Below are 17,299 nucleotides of genomic sequence, written 5' to 3'. Positions count from 1 at the left end.
GCTACCAAATACCCTACCACAGTCGGCAGGGTAATGGGCTCCCAAAGTCCACCAAGGGTCCCCTATCTCCAGAATGTGTTACCTGCAACAGGCACTTGGCAGATATGATTCTGTTGAAAAGCTTGCAATGAGGAGACTATCCTAGATTAGCCAGGTGGGAGGGTCCTAACTTTCCTCACATCCCAGTGCATCATGACATTGGTCACCTTGGTACATGACACTGGGGCAAACCAAGGGAATTTGGAGATACCTTTTGAGAGCCTGTTGGGGAAAAGACAGTTATATTACTATCTTCTTGATCTAATATAATTATGAGAATAAGAATGAAGATGTAAAACAATGTATTAGGAAAGATATTAAACACTGAATTGGTACAAAACATTAAAATGGAATCTCCCAGACTTCTTAAAATGAGAAATTTGAGCTTTCTTCAGTGGGCACAGCTTTTTAACATTGGACTTCTTGCATGAAATGACCACAGGCAATTCTCATTCAAGGGTCTTTTTCAAAATTTTTTAATTTTATTTTTTAAGGGTCTGTCTTAAAATTAACAGATAACATTATATTAGTTTCAGGTGCAAAATATAATAATTAGTTATTTGTATATTGTTAAATGTTCCCCATAATAAGTCTAGTTAGCATTCATCACCATGCATGGTTAAAAAAAATTTTTTTTTATGATGAGAACTTTTGAGATCTACTCTCTTAGCAACTTTCAAACATACAATACAGTATTATTAACCATAGTCACCATGGCATCTGGTCCCATCACTTCATGGGAAATAGATGGGGAAACAGTGACAGATTTCATTTTGGGGGGCTCCAAAATCACTGAAGATGGTGACTGCAGACGTGAAATTAAAAGACGCTTGCTCCTTGGAAGAAAAGCTATGACCAACCTAGAGAGCATATTAAAAAGCAGAGACATTATTTTGTCCACAAAGATCCGTCTAGTCAAAGCTATGGTTTTTCCAGTAGTCACATATGGATATCAGAGTTGGACTATAAAGAAGGCTGAAGGCCAAAGAATTGATGCTTTTGAACTGTGGTGTTGGAGAAGACTCTTGAGAGTCCCTTGGACTGCAAGGAGATCCAACCAGTCCATCCTAAAGGAGATCAGTCCTGAGTGTTCATTGGAAGGACTGAAGCTGAAGCTGAAGCTCCAATACTTTGGCTACCTGATGCGAAGAGCTGACACATTGGAAAAGACCCTGATGCTGGGAAAGATTGAAGGCAAGTGGAGAAGGGGATGACAGAAGACGAGATGGTTGGATGGCATCACTGACTCAATGGACGTGAGTTTGAGCAAGCTCCAGGAGATGTTGAAGGACAGGGAACCCTGGTGTGCTGCAGTCCATGGGGTTGCACAGAGTTGGATACGACTGAGTGACTAAACAACAACAAAGGAGATGATAAACTTAAAACCAATTTTTATAGCCACATAAACATCTACAATGGCTTGAATGGTATGCAAAGACTCTAACATTCATTTACTTTCAATAACTGTAATTACAATTCTAGTGATCGGCTCCGGGTCCCTGCCGTCTCCCCAGACGCGAGCGCTGTGCGGGGCAGCGGCGAAGGCGGCGGCTCCCAGCCGAGTTCTGCCTCCGCGTCCCCGCCAGCCCCGGAGCCTGCGGGGGGCGCAGAAGGTCCGTCCCGACCCGGCGAGAGGATGGTCATCCGCGTGTTCCTCGCCTCCTCCTCGGGCTTCGTGGCGATAAAGAAGAAACAGCAGGATGTGGTTAGATTTCTGGAAGCCAACAAGATAGAGTTTGAGGAGGTGGACATCACAATGTCAGAAGAGCAGAGGCAATGGATGTATAAGAACATCCCCCCGGAGAAGAAGCCTGCTCAGGGCAACCCTCTGCCACCTCAGATATTTAATGATGACCAATACTGTGGAGATTATGACAGTTTTTTTGAATCCAAGGAGAGCAACACAGTCTTTTCATTCTTAGGCCTGAAATCACAGTTGGCGTCAAAGGCAGAACCTTAGCGAAGACAAGTGGAAGAGATGGAGATGCATTTCAGAGTCCCCTCTGGTACTTGGCGCACACCTGCTTACCTAATGCATCACTGTGACAGAAGCCACATGCGTTATCAGTAACTTTGCTTGCCATGGAAAAGGTGTTTGGGGAAGACTTGGGTCTAATGGGATTGCATGATTGCTTTAAACCAAATCAGGACTGTGGTGGGTTTTTTCCTTATTTTCAGAGTTACCTGCAGTTGCCTCAGTTTACCCAGAGGAACTGTCACCTGTTCGAGGTGTGCTTCCTGAATGACTGAGTGATAAGCGGGTGGCACCATCAGAGAGAAAATACTGGGTCTGCCCTGGTTTGTAGTTGATGCCAGGATTGCTCAAACCTGCTTCTCTTCTAACTACCTAGGTGAAATCCTTGGAATTAGCCTGCCAGGCTTTTAGAATATTTTGATCAGAAAGAAAAATAGCAATGTTGGTTGACAAAGGGCTGAAGGTCTTGGCTGCAGAATCACAAATATTCCAGTGCTTTGTCATAACTGTAGAAAAAGTTAGATGCTCTAGCCTCCTTTTGGTGATGGAAATTCTTACCCCTCTAAATCCTCCAAGCTCCTCCTGATGTGTCCAGAAATCATACTTGATTACTGTATATGATCAGAACCGAGTTATAGGGATGAAAAGAATTGCTATTTTGAAAAATACATGCTTCTTTATCTCTTGCAAGGGGCAAGTCTCACTTAATGCATAAGATTGCATAAAAGGTATATTTCAAGAGGTGCACTAATTAGATAGTAAATTTATAAGGGACATTATCTTGACTCATATCTGAAGGTATTTCAGCTCTAGCAACTTAGTATGCATAAGTGCACATATATTTTTGAATGCAGCTCCCCTAACTAGTAGCTGCTTATATATTTTGTGAAAGGATTATATTTTTTGAGAAAGGAAGATCTTGGTTAGATGTATTTTGGGAACCCTTGATGAAGCATATTAAAAAAATAACTAATATTGCTATACATTTTAATTTTTTTTTCCTGTGTTACTTTTCACTGGTCCTCTCACTCTGCCAACTCATATTTCTGGCCAGTGCTCAGTCCCAGATTTTCAGAGTAATGTAGGTACATGTTCTTATTCCATGTATGAGCACCAGTGATTTTTCAGAACAGAGTATGTACAAGAAAGAGGCTGTCAGAGATTCACTCTGGATAGTACACAGCATGTGAAGTCTCTGCTCCCTTTGAAGTGGATGCAGATAAATACTGAACCTGTCTACTTCATGAAGGCAGAGGTTCCTTTTACTGCATCCTTGTCCCTGCTCACACTTCTTAAGAGTTTTTAGTTGCCAAACCCAGGAATAGTCTTGCATAGGATAAGCTCTCAGAGGACTGTGTAAGATATTCTGCTATTCTCAGCATCCTGATGGTGGACCTGCCCTTTAGATTGTGAGCAGGAAGTTTGTAAGAAAGGAAAAGAACAAAAGAATTGCATTCCTATCACCTGTGTTCTCTCTCCCTCCAACTTGCTAAATGTGGACTCTTCTTAAGAACCTGTTGAATGCTAAAGCTGACATCCCCAGCCTGAGGTTTGCAGTCCAGAACTACAACCAGAAGGAACGCATTCCACTGATTCCTACTTGACTGGAACAGACACATAATCCACAGTTTTCTCTCCAAGGAAAGCTTCTGTGAAATCATGAGTATGACTGCTTAGTTGGCATTAAATACAATCCAGGTCACATTCCACTCGATAAATCCCAGGGACTATCCAGGAAATTGTTTTTGAACTGGGTATTGTGTTAAAGTCTGATAAGACTTAGTATTTCTTTTTAAGATACAGCAGTTTAAAACATTAATGTTACCGTGATCTAACTTACATTTTGTCTGCTCTTGCCAGTGAGTACCAAGAAGCAACTTGGTAAGAGTGAGTCTTTGGGAGTTAAATTCTGGGGTCATAGGATCAATACAATACTTGCCAGACCAAGAAAGCTACTCAGACTTGTTTGTCTCAAAACCTTTGAATTACTCTGATTGTAGTAGATTCTCCTAAGCAGACTAGATGAATAGGAGAGCTAAATTATTATGACAGTTGCACACCATCTACCCTCACCTGTACTTTTTTTTCTTTGACCAGCAAAGAAATAGGAGAGACCAGCTTGAGCTGGTATTGTGCTTGTTACGAGTGAGCTTAGAAGCACGTTGTGTGGTATTTCCCGTGGTATCCAGGCTCTGCGGAGTCCAGATGGTAGCTGTCTGGGCTTACCTGAGCCACACTGTGTTCAGATAATATCATGCCCTTACTTGTGGTGTTTTACCAGCTGAATTCCAAACACATAATGATTTTCTTCATCCCTTCTTTATCTAGCTGCCTTTAGATCTGGATAATCACCTAGGAAAGAAGTGGATGGGAATTGTAGACATAGATATTATATCAGGAGCATTTCAAGACAGAATTTTTCTTTCCTATAGCAGGCTTGTTGGAGCAAAGGAAATGTGCTGCTAAAAATCAGATTATGCCTTTTTAAAATTAGACAAAATACAGAGTGCCATCCTGCTTGGTATATGCAGACCAGAAGAAAATTTATTTGGGGAAGTACTTGTTTTTCCAGATTCTGGTTCTATTAAAATCAAAGAGGAGAAAAGGAAGATTTTTTTTTTCTCTCAGGCTCTAATATATTTTAGATTTGTTTCTGTTTTATAGATTTATCCAACACTCCCACGTAGATGTTTTTATATTACATGAATTTAATAATGAACTAAACTTATTTGTTCTCTGTTGTTAAAGGGTACCAAAGCCTCTTGCTGTTTTGTTTTGTTTTTTTAATTTGATTCCGCTATATAGGGTTTTGCTTTTTCTACAGATGCTTTTCATTTAATATCTTTTCTAAAGTGTCAAGACCCACTTTGATCTGCAAAATTATTGTTTTTAGATTTCTATTTGTATGCATTTGTCTCTAAAGGCATTGGTGAAATCTCAGATTTTATATTCAGCATTAAAGAGGAATAAATTCCAGAAAACACACACACACACACAAAAAAAAAAAACAATTCTAGTGATCATGAGAATAATGGGTTTAGAATCTAATCAAGCTGTTTTATTCCAAGTATTTTAAAATCACACTGAAGTTAGGATTTGCAGAGAGCGTATATGTGTTTAGAGCAGGCATCTGAAGTCAATTTGGACACCATGAAAAGGGTACATCAGCTACAAAGAAAGACCCATATCCACTACAGACGAAAGACAACAATTCCAGACAGCCTCTTGGAGCCACACTCCTCCTGGGCTCCCAGCCTCCTGGGTCACTTCACCCCATGTTCCACACTGGGGGCTGTGTGCCAGGCTCTGCCTGCCACTCTGACCTTTTGTCAGCCGTCTGCACTGATGCAGCAGTAGATGCACAAGAGTGGACACCCCCTTTTCTGGGTCTCTCTCACCTGCTGTCCACCTGTGCCCCTCCTCGGCATCCTCTAACAGGGTCCTCCAGGGGCCACCAGCCTGAGAGCTCCAGTTATCCAAGGCCCAGCTTGAGGGCTGATGGGAGCAATATCCTTCCCCACCTGTATCTACTTGTGACATGCTAGCATTGAGAAGAAAGCAAAAAAAATAAAATAAAAAATGATTGCCTGCCCCCTCCCCCACCTTCCTACTCCCACCTGGCCTGGGTTCAAATACCCCTCTTCCACCCACAAATTGTGTAGCCTTTAGCTGGTGTCGGGGAGAAAGAAAACTGTCCTCTACCCTTCTGGTTCTTCTGACTGGTTTAAGAATTAAATTGAAACAAGACAAATTAATAGGAGAAAATCAATTTTTTTCATTTAATCAATTAATTTCATATGTATGGGACTCTCACATACACGAGAGGTTCAGAGACATAAAGATAAAATGAGGTGCTTAACACCATCCTGAGCTAAGGAATGGGGTAGGAGCCTGGGGGGTTCCTAGGACAGGAGGGTCATGCACAGGATAATAAGTGTTACAAAACCAGGTCTATTTGCCCAACACACAGCAAACCAAACACTGAGATGCCAAGATCTGTAGCAGAGAAAGAGTTTGTTCGCAAGGAAGGCAATTGAGATGGGAGAACAAGCCTCAGATCTCTGTCCCCCAAGGCAAGGGGGTTGGGATATTTATGGAATAAGCAGGTGGTCTTGGCATGGGGAAAGGTGATTGGAGGTAGGGGAAACGTGAGGTAACTGGTGTTCTGCACAGGTATGCCTGGGTTACATGCTTCTGAATACTCAAAACTGTAGGCGCTTAGCATGATCTGAGGGTAAAGTTTTCCAGTCCTCTGATGTCAAAAAGTCATTCGTTAAACACCTATGTGCAGGCCCAGTTTCAGGGTCGGTGGTCCCAGCCAGCCTTAGCTGGCTTGCACTGGAAAGAACTGACTCCAAGTTTCCATAAGTCAGCTGGGTTACATGACACTGAGAAGATACGCCATCAACTAGAGAAAGCCTGTGCAGCAACAAAGACCCAGCACAGCCAGAAATAAATAAATTAAAAATATTTTTTAAAAAACAAGAAATAAGGTAACTAAAGCAAGCTTAATCAGTGGAGGCAGTTTATAAGCAGAGGGGTTTTTACAAGCTCTTCCCCTGTCTGTTGCTCTGAAAGACAAGCTCAAGAATTCCTGTTCACCACCAGAATCCACCTGCAACACAGGAGACCCCAGTTCAATTCCTGGGTCGGGAAGACCCCTGGAGAAGGGATAGGCAACCCACTCTAGTAATCTTGGGCTTCCCTGGTGGCTTTGACAGTAAAGAATCCTCCTGCAATGAGGCAGACCTGGGTTCAGTCCCTGGGTTGGGAAGATCCACTAGAGAAGGGCATGGCAACCCACTCCAGTATTCTAGCCTGGAGAATCCCCATGGACAGAGGAGCCTGGCAGGCTCCATGGAGTCGCAAAGAGTCGGACACGACTGAGTGACTAATCACAGCACTAGCTTCTGTAAAGTCTGTGGGGGTATGATTTCATAAGACATGCAAATGTTTGGCGATCAGAGGTTTGCCCTGACACATAGGGAAAAAAAATTTCTCTGGGAAAAATTCTCAGTTTAAGTTCTGCAAGTTAGTTAAGAGAGGAGCAGTAGTTTCTCTGGAGCCTACAGGGTCTTCACTGCCATTAGTTCAAAATAACCTGTGTGCCAAAGTAGTGTAACCAGGAAAGGGTTAATTTTGAATTCATGCTGGATCTGCTTCTGCGACTTTAACCCTCATCTTGCCACTTTTGTTGTTCAGTTCAGTTCAGTCGCTCAGTCGTGTCCAACTCTTTGTGACCCCATGGACTGCAGCACGCCAGGCCTCCCTGTCCATCACCAACTCCCAGAGCTTATTCAAACTCATGTCCATTGAGTCGGTGATGCCATCCAGCTATCTCATTCTCTGTCGTCCCCTTCTCCTCCTGCCTTCAATCTTTCCCAGCATCAGGGTCTTTTCAAATAAGTCAGTTCTTCGCATTAGGTGGCCAAAGTATTGGAATTTCAGCTTCAGCCTCAGTCCTTCCAATAAATATTCAGGACTGATTTCCTTTAGGATGGACTGGTTGGATCTCCTTGCAGTCCAAGGGACTCTCAAGGCTTTTGTTATTGGAGGCAAACATAATGACCTGCTTCAGGGAGATACCCAGAGCCAGTTCTACCTGTGAAGGACTGCTAGGAAGTGAAACTAACACATCCTCCTACCTGAGGCACGCTGTTCTAGGGGACATTTGCAAGGACAGAATAATCTTTTTACTTTGTTTCTTCTCCTCCCCTCCATCTCTGATCCATAAAAGAAACTGGAATCCAGGCCCCAACAAGGTGATTATTTTGAGACATTAGCCTGCAGTCTACTCCATCAGCTGGCTATCAAATAAAGTCCTTCCCTTGTCTTAACAGTGAAGCCCTTGTGGCACAGTAGTAAAGAATCTGCCTGCAATGCAGGAGACCTGGGTTCGATCCCTGGGTTGGGAAGATCCCCTAGAGAAGGAAATGACAACCCACTCCAGTATTCTTGCTTGGAGAATCCCAAGGACAGAAAAGCCTGGCAGACTATAGCCCATGGGGTGGCAAAGAGTTGGACACAACCGAGCTACTAACACTCACTCACTTGTCTTTACATCTCGTCTGGGATTTATTGGCCTGTTGTGTGGCGGCGAGCAGAGTGAGCTTGGACTCGTAACAGTAGCACATCTTGAGGAGGTCTGTCCTGAACCTACAGTCGTGACTTGACCTCCCTGAGCCTGAGTCCCACCCTCTGTGACATGGGGATGATAGCAGCTCCCCCAGGACGTTGTATGAGGATCCCATTAGGTGACGTGTGTGGAGTGCTGGCAGAGGGCCTACCAAGCAGAATTGCTGGGCAGTGCCAGTCCTTGTTGGCCACATGGAGATACACAGACACAAAGGCCACACACGTGATTACATTAGAGGAAGAGGCTGGTACCAAGTTTGACTGCTCCCTGCTCGAAGGCCAGTACTTGAGGGACAAGGGTTGGTGGAAAAGGAAAAGTTGGCCTCCTGCTTTATTCAGGAGGCCAGCAACCTGGGAAGGTGGTGGACTAATATCCTAAGACCATCTCCAAGTTGTGAGTCAGAGGACAAAGTTTTAGACTGTGTGAGGTGGGGGCCGCAGGGTGTGTGGTTAGCTCGGGCACAGTTCTCAAATCGGTTGGCCTCAAGGTGAAGTTTCAAGCATCACTAATCTGGTTTCAGCCGGTCTGCGGTCTGTGTGACTGTGGTCAACAGTTTTTATCTGGTGGGGGTCTGCTTCCTCTTAAAGGAACTTAGGAATGTGGGTCAGGCCTTTATCTATATTTTTCAGGGAACTGGGAGTTCAGTGACTACTTAGTGGCTGGTCTGTCCTCTAAATTGTTACCAGCTATTCTTTGTTTCTACATCTCCATTTGGTTTTAGAAAAAGCAGGGGAACCAGAGACCAAATTGCCAACATCTGCTGGGTCATCAAAAAAGCAAGAGAGTTCCAGAAAAACATCTACTTCTGCTTTATTGACTACGCCAAAGCCTTTGACTGTCTGGATCACAATAAACTGTGAAAAATTCTGAAAGAGATGGGGATACCAGACCACCTAACCTGCCTCTTGAGAAATCTGTATGCAGGCCAGAAGCAACAGTTAGAACCCGACATGAAACAACAGACTGGTTCCAAATAGGAAAAGGAGTACATCAAGGCTATATGTTGTCACCCTGCTTATTTAACTTACATGCAGAGTACATCATGAGAAACGCTGGGCTGGAGGAAGCACAAGCTGGGATCAAGATTGCCGGGAGAAATATCAATAACCTCAGATAAGCAGATGACACCACCCTTATGGTAGAAAGCAAAGAAGAACTAAAGAGCCTCTTGATGAAAGTGAAAGAGGAGAGTAAAAAAGCTGGCTTAATGCTCAACAGTCAGAAAACTAAGACCATGGCATCTGGTCCCATCACTTCATGGAAAATAGATGGGGAAACAGTGGCAAACTTTATTTTGGGGGGCTCCAAAATCACTGCAGATGGTGATTGCAGCCATGAAATTAAAAGATGCTTAGTTCTTGGCAGGAAAGTTATGACCAAGCTAGACAGCATATTAAAAAGCAGAGACATTACTTTGCCAACAAAAGTCCGTCTAGTCAAAGGTATAGTTTTTCCAGTAGTCATGTATGGCTGTCAGAGTTGGACTATAAAGAAAGCTGAGTGCCAAAGAATTGATGCTTTTGAACTGTGGTGTTGGAGAAGACTTTTGAGAGTCTCTTGGACTACAAGGAGATCCAACCAGTCCATCCTAAAGGAGATCAATCCCGAGTGTTCATTGGAAGGACTGATGCTGAAGCTGAAATTCCAATACTTTGGCCTCATGATGCGAAGAGCTGACTCATTTAAAAAGACCCCGATGCTGGGAAAGATAGAAGGTGGGAGGAGAAGGGGACGACAGAGAATGAGATGGTTGGATTGCATCACCGACTCAATGGACATGAGTTTGGGTAAACTCTGGGAGTTGGTGTTGGACAGGGAGGCCTGGAGTGCTGCAGTCCATGGGGTTGCAAAGAGTCAGACATGACTGAGCGACTGAACTGAACTGAACTCTCCATTTTTAATAACAATTAACTCCTGAGTCAGCCATCTGAGACTCAGGGGAAGCCTGGGAGACTAAAGCTTTGCTACAGATGAGAGGTAGGTGGACATGGTGGAGCTGGGGTGGGAGGTGTTGCTGTCTCAGAAAGACCCCATCGAGTTTTGCATGGTCATAGTTACACACACACTGTAGACGCACAGACATTGAGGCCCAAAGCCACAGAAATTTCACACACGGACACATGGCACATAGGGACACACAGATCTGAGGGTCCCAGGGAGCTGCCCTGTCCAGTCTATTGTTTTACTTCAGTCTCAGCCCTCCTCCGGTCCTGCCCACAGCCCCCCATCTCGCTCCAGACAGAAGCCATCTAGTTGGAACTGGATCTAACCCACTCTTGTGGGAGAGCTGGCAGCATCAAAGGGAGCCCTCTAAGCCCCTTCCATTTTGCTGTGCTGATGGTGGGGCCTTGGCTTGGTTCCCACGGACACTCTGGGTTCCTCAGCCCCAGGCATGAAATCCCATCACCCATTCCGTTAATTTTTGACCTGGTGAAGTAGAGGTAGGAGGGAGAGCTAGGAAAGGATTTTTCATCCATAATCCATAAACACACAGACACACCCACCAAGACACAAGGAGACAGGACATAAAAACACCTACATTATGCTTACCAGCCACAGCTCTTTCTGCCTTGCAGAAGGGGCCCTAGCAATCTCTCAGATCCAAATCCTCTGACTCCAAAACCAGGGCTTCTTATTTTATTCCTTTAGCACTATCTCCACCACCATCACCATCCATCCCCACCATGACCACCATTACCACCATCATCACGATATTACCACCATCACCACCAGCAACAACAGCATAGTCATCAGGACCATTACTGTCATTACTGGCATTCCCACCACCATCAGCACCATCAGGAACATCACCATCATAACTGGCATCCCACCACCATCAGGACCATCACCATCATAACTGGCATCCCACCACCATCAGCACCATCACCATCATAACTGGCATCCCAGCACTACCACTATCATAACTGGCATCACCTCCACCCTCAGCACCATCACCATCATAACTGGCATCCCACCACCATCAGGACCATCACCATCATAACTGGCATCCCACCACCATCAGCACCATCACCATCATAACTGGCATCCCACCACCATCAGCACCATCACCATCATAACTGGCATCCCACCACCATCAGCACCATCACCATCATAACTGGCATCCCACCACCATCAGCACCATCACCATCATAACTGGCATCCCCACCACCATTATCACACCTATGACAGCGCCACCACCACTGCCCTTACTACATCATCATACCATTGTCTGCACTAGTGGAAGAGTCCTCTTGGATCCTGACACAGCATGGATGCAAGACCCAATGGGAAGGGCAGAAGGAGGGCGACACGCTTCCTAGGAACCCAGGGGTCAAGGCCCGGAAGCTCAGGCCTCTGCAGCAGTCCTGGATCCTCCCAAACTTCAACCCTGCCCAAGGCCCTGTCTTTCCAGCTGAGTTGGAGCCTCCATCCCCGCCCTCCTCCAGCAGCCAGAGAACTGGTTCCGGTCAGGTGTGGTCCTCGTGGTTTCCCAGTGGCGGAGCCAGCTGTGGAGAGAGAGAGAAACCCAGGAGGGGTGGAGCAGGGGAGGGCAGACTGCTGCACCCACGGGATTGGTCAAGCTGCACCCTCCCGGCCAGCACCTGACTTGGAAGGTTCAAAGAGACAGTGGCCCCAGCCTCTGCCTGGAGCTCTGCCTGTCTCAGCCATGAGGTGGGCGCCGGCTGGGCAGAGTGGGCCTCAGGGGCCATCCTGAGGCTGCGGTGAGGTGGGAGGAGGCCAGCAGGCCCCGTGGGGTCACCATGGACAAGTTCCGGATGATCTTCCAGTTCTTGCAGTCCAACCAGGAGTCCTTCATGAATGGCATCTGCGGTATCATGGCCTTGGCCAGCGCCCAGATGTACTCCGCCTTCGACTTCAACTGCCCCTGCCTGCCGGGCTACAACGCTGCCTACAGCACCGGCATCCTGCTGGCACCGCCCCTGGTGCTCTTCCTGCTCGGCCTGGTCATGAATAACAACGTGTCCATGCTGGCCGAAGAGTGGAAGCGGCCACCAGGCCGCCGGGCCAAGGACCCTGCCGTGCTGCGCTACATGTTCTGCTCCATGGCCCAGCGCGCCCTCATCGCGCCCGTCGTCTGGGTGGCCGTCACGCTGCTCGACGGCAAGTGCTTCCTCTGTGCCTTCTGCACGGCGGTGCCCGTGAGCCTGCTGGGCAATGGCAGCCTGGTGCCCGGCCTGCCCCCACCCGAGCTCGCCCGCCTGCTGGCCCGGGTGCCCTGCCCTGAGATCTATGACGGCGACTGGCTGCTGGCCCGCGAGGTGGCCGTGCGCTACCTGCGCTGCATCTCGCAGGTGAGGGGCCGGATGGCCTTGGGCTGGGGCTCCCCTTACAGGTTGGGTCCCTCGAAAAGTATTCCTTCCCCGCTCTTGAAGTGGAGCTTCCTCAGGGCGTGCTCATGTTTCCCCAATAGATGGGGGCCCCTCCAGCCAGAGCTGGGTCTGCCCACTCAGACGCAGCTCCCTGGGGCAGGGGCATATTTTCCCAAAGGAGGCCAGGGCTTCTGAAGGCGGAGGCAGGTGTCTTTCCTCAGGTCAGTGCCACCTGGGGAAAGAGGCCTGTGCCCTGTCCTGAGGTTTCCCTGAGTGGACCCAACCGCTCAGTCAGCCCCATGTCCTCCTTCCTGAGCTCCAGTTTGGAAACCTGGGGGAATTTGCATCCTTTTCCTCTTCCAGGCCCGGGCAGTGAGGCCGGTGGGTGGCTGGGCCATTTGGATACATTTCCCTGGCAAATGCCCCCAGATGGCATTCCCTGCTCAGGGGAAGGAGGCTTGAGTGAGGGGATGGACTGTTGGGATGTGCCCCAAGGGCAGGGCTGGAGGGCCCACTGACGGGGAATTCTGGAGCTCTGGTCCTCCAGCCCGGCTTCCACGTTCTCTGCCCCTCTGGCCCATCACTCATCTGTGCCCCTCAGGACTCCTCAGCAGTTGTTGTGCGTGGGCAGGAAGACCTGGGCAGGGGTCTGTCGGGGAGGGGACAAGGCTACAGAAGCATGCACGCTCTGCTGCAATGAGTCCAGACACCCCGGCTTCCCCTCCAGCCTGAGCTCTCCCCTCTGGGGCTTGCATCGTCACCAGGTGCCCCTGTGAACCTCACACTCCGAGTGTACCATCTGAACTCTGCTTTCCTTCTTGCCTGTGCCTCCTCTCCTGTGAGCACTTGTCCATCATCCACTTTACCCTCCACCTGACCTTTAAACAATTACCTCATAGACTAAAAGGGGTCCCAGAGGGCAGACTGCCTGGCCTATAGTATGTCATTTGGACTTCGGGGGCTGAATACAAAGTTTAATTTTAGAATTAGTTGACATCATCTAAAACCTGAAAACTATCACATAAAAATGAGATTTCCAGGTTTGCCTGAAACTTTAGGAGATTCAGCCCAGCAGGGCCCACATTTCCTCATCCAGCACATGCTCTGCAGTTTCCCCGCCCCAGGGCTGCTCTACCATAAGCCACTGACCCCCACTACTGACAGCGTTTGCCCTGCCTCGCTCACCCTGATTTGGCCGAATGCTTCTCTGTGCAGCTGGGGTTGACCCTGAAGTTCACACTGGGGGAGCAGCCTTCACCGCAGTGAGTTACTGGAGGAATAGAACCAGCACCTGAGTGCCCAGTGCTCTTCAGCACAAGTTTGAGCAATTGTGCAGTTTGTCTCTGTGACCCCTGAGGGCTCAGCTCGGAGCCCACATGGGAGGTACTGACTGAGACCTGGCGACTGAAAGGCAGACAGCAGCAGGAGCCAGAGGAGAGGTACAGGATTCAGAGGAGGAAGTGTCACTGTGGGTGGTCAAGGAGGGCTTCCTGAAGGAAGAGGCATAGTTAGGGCTGGTTGGCCTAATAATAGCGACTAACAGTTACTGAGTACTAACTAGGTCCCAGGCACTGTGCTAAGTTTATTGTCACTTTTAGTCCTCGGAACAACCCAGTGGGATGGTTATGATCAACAGCCCCATTTTGTAGGTGGGGAAACTGAGGCACAGAGAAGGCAGGCACTTTGCTCCCAGTCAACTCTTAAGGACAGGCGTGCCTTGTTTTATTGCACATCACTTTATCAGGCTTCACAGATACTGCGTGTTTCACAAGTTGAAGGTTCCTGGCCACTCTGCATCGACAAAGTCTGTTGGTGTCATTCTTCTAACATCTTTTGCTCACTTCTTGTCTCTAGGTCACATTTTGCCAATTCTCATAATATTTTAAACTTTTTCATTATTTTATTTGTTATGGTGATCTGTGATCACTGATCTTTGATGTTACTACTACTGCTCATTGAAAGCTCAAATGATGGCTAGCATTTTGCAGCAATAAAGTATTTTTTAATTTAGTTATACACATTGTTTTTTGTACGTAATGCTATTGCACATGTTATGTTAGTGTAAACATAAATTTTATATGCACTGGGCACCCAAAAATGTGATGTGACTCACTTCATTGCCCTGTTTGCTTTAATGTAACAGCCTGGAGCAGATCCCACCATATCTCTGGAATATGCCTGTGGTGCAAATAGACAAACCCAGGCAGTCTAGCTCCAAGGTCTGCCCAGCTAAGTCCTATGTATTGAGAGCCAGGCCTACATACAGGACATTTTACTCATGCAGTCTCATTCCCATGAGATGGTATATCTGTGCCCATTGTACAGAGGAGGAAGTGGAGGCCGTGAGGTGCCATCATTTGCTGTTTGTGGTCAGTGCTCTTTTCCCTCAAGGCCCTGACACAGAGTGTGGTCTGGGGGCTTGGACAGGCGTGGGAGGCCTGAGGGCAGTGCCCGGCTGACTCTGTCTTCTCTCGTCTCAGGCCCTGGGCTGGTCCTTCGTGCTGCTGACCACACTGCTGGCATTTGTCGTGCGCTCTGTGCGGCCCTGCTTCACACAGGCTGCCTTCCTTAAAAGCAAGTACTGGTCCCACTACATCGACATTGAGCGCAAGCTCTTTGATGAGACGTGCACGGAGCACGCCAAGGCCTTCGCCAAGGTCTGTATCCAGCAGTTCTTCGAGGCCATGAACCACGACCTGGAGCTGGGTCACGCCCACGGGGCGCTGGCCGCCAGCCCCACTGGCTCGGCTGCCCCTGCCGCCACAGAAGGGGTGGATGAGGAGAGGGAGAAGCTGCGTGGCATCACCGATCAGGGCACCATGAACAGGCTGCTCACGAGCTGGCATGAGTGCAAGCCGCCCCTGCGGCTGGGCCAGGAGGAGCCACTGGTGGGCAACGGCTGGGCTGGGGGCGGGCCCCGGCCTTCACGCAAGGAGGTGGCCACCTACTTCAGTAAAGTGTGAGCTGCAGCCAGGTGAAGAGGTGGGAATGGGGGTGTGAGCCCACAGCTCCTCAGACCCCCAAACTGGATGAAGAAATGAAGGCTGCAGGTGCTGGCTGTAGGCTCCAGGGCAGACCCACATGCCCAGGCACTCACCTGCCCATTTGAGGCGGGAAATTTGGAGTTGGAAGGGAACCTCAGTCCCCCAGCTATGGGACTATCCTGGAAGGTCCTGGAGTTATCGGGCCATGAGCAGTATTAGTCAGAGGGATTCAGAACTGCCTTTAGGGGAGACAAGCTGCTATCTGCCCAGCCCCTCCCAGGCCACTTCACCCCTGGTTCACTATCTCCTCTCAGGCCCTGTGAACGCCTAGCCCCAGTGTTCACTCATCTGTGATTTTTTTTTAAGGATCTTAGTTCCCTTATGCTCAAGGCTCAGGGAAGTCCAGCCACCTCATGAAGCAGGAATCCTCTGATTCTGGCTGGTCTCCTGAGTGAGGCTGAACAGACCAAAGTGGGCCATAAGGACCTGATACAGCCCCACCTGATGGGACACGCCTATGGTCACAGGTGATAAGATATCAGAAGCTAGGTCCCGTCAGGAGACGCCAGGGTGGCTCACCATGGAGGTCACTCAGCATCATCAAGGCGGACTGCACACTTAGCACGGGCACGAAAGGCCCCTGTCTTAGTCTGTTTGAATTGTTCTAACAAATACAGCAGACTGGGTAGCTTCTAAATGACAGACGCCTCTCTCACCATTCTGGAGACTGGAAGTCCAAGATCATGGCACTGCTATGGTCATGTTCTGATAGAGGCCCTCTTCCTGGTTGGTAGAGCATGCCAGCTCACTGTGTCCTCCTGTGGTGGGTGAGACTGGGGGCTCTCTGGAGCCTCTTTTTTAAAATTTTATTTATTTATTTGGCTGCACTGGATATTAGTTGTGGCATGTGGGATCAAGTCTCCTGACCAGGGATCGAACACAGGCTGCCTGCATTGGGAACAAAAAATCTTAACCACTGCACCACCAGGGAAGTCCCTGGAGCCTCTTTTATAAGGCATGAATCCCATGCCTTGAGCACCTCCCAAAGGTCCCACTCCTTAATCCCATCGCCTTTGGGGGTTAAGATTCAACATATGAATTTGAGCAGGGGACACATTCAGACCATAGCACATGCCATGGGGAGGCCTTGGAGATGGCCCTGATAGGTCCCTCACATCCAGATCTCAGGTGGAAATCAGACCATCCCCAGAGCATTTAGAAAGGGAAGCTGATGTCTTCCCACGTTCTCAGAGACCACATCCCCTGGGGAGGGGGTTCTGAAGTGCTGAAAGTCTCTGCCCTGAGGTGGGGGTGAGGGTGGAGGGGTGGGAGGGGAGCTACCTAGGGTGGAGATAACCCAGACTCAAGAGTGAGACAGAATGGGTCAACTGCTGGCTCTACCACTTACGAACTGTGTCCCTTGGGTCAGTTGCTTCACTTTGCCTCAGTTTCCTCATCTGTACAAAGGAGATGAGGCACCAACCTCATGGGATTGTATGAGCTTTAAATGGGTGAGGTACGTAAAATGCATGGCGTGTGGTAGGCCATATCCTCAGTACCTGGAGGATAACAAGGGTATTAATTTCCAAATCTGAGGCTTTCTCCTTCTCCTGGACAGAAGGAAGGGATGTAAGGAACTAGAGCTTCCTTTGTTCAGGGGGAAGCAGAGGGCAAGAAGATGAGCTTCTTGCACCAAGACATCTTGGGGGCCTAGGTCCCACTTATCTAAGAATTCATTTTGATCTTGAGCCTTACAACACTGGGTTAATAATTTTTATTCTTCCTCAGGCATCCTTCCCTCTATTCCCACTTCTGAGACCCAGTCTCTCTCCCT

The 17,299-nt window shown here is 48.1% G+C and overlaps 2 protein-coding genes across 2 annotated transcripts; both read left to right on the top strand.

The window, feature by feature from the left end:
• Positions 1 to 1,532: 1,532 nt before the first annotated feature.
• LOC133070397 (SH3 domain-binding glutamic acid-rich-like protein 2) lies at positions 1,533 to 2,559 on the top strand. The gene has a single exon (XM_061162531.1). It carries the CDS (start codon positions 1,676 to 1,678, stop codon positions 1,997 to 1,999), a length of 324 nt encoding a protein of 107 aa, XP_061018514.1. The 5' UTR covers positions 1,533 to 1,675; the 3' UTR covers positions 2,000 to 2,559.
• A 9,352-nt stretch (positions 2,560 to 11,911) lies between these two features.
• Positions 11,912 to 15,444, top strand: CALHM1 (calcium homeostasis modulator 1). Its single transcript, XM_061163151.1, has 2 exons — positions 11,912 to 12,463; positions 14,962 to 15,444. The coding sequence occupies exons 1-2, from the start codon at positions 11,912 to 11,914 to the stop codon at positions 15,442 to 15,444; spliced, it is 1,035 nt and encodes a 344-aa protein (XP_061019134.1).
• The last annotated feature ends 1,855 nt before the right edge of the window (positions 15,445 to 17,299 follow it).

This window comes from Dama dama, chromosome 15 (assembly GCF_033118175.1).
Source record: "Dama dama isolate Ldn47 chromosome 15, ASM3311817v1, whole genome shotgun sequence".
Lineage (NCBI taxonomy): Eukaryota > Metazoa > Chordata > Mammalia > Artiodactyla > Cervidae > Dama > Dama dama.
The sequence above is the reverse complement of the archived record's forward strand: the minus strand, read 5'-3'. Positions and strand labels throughout refer to the sequence as shown.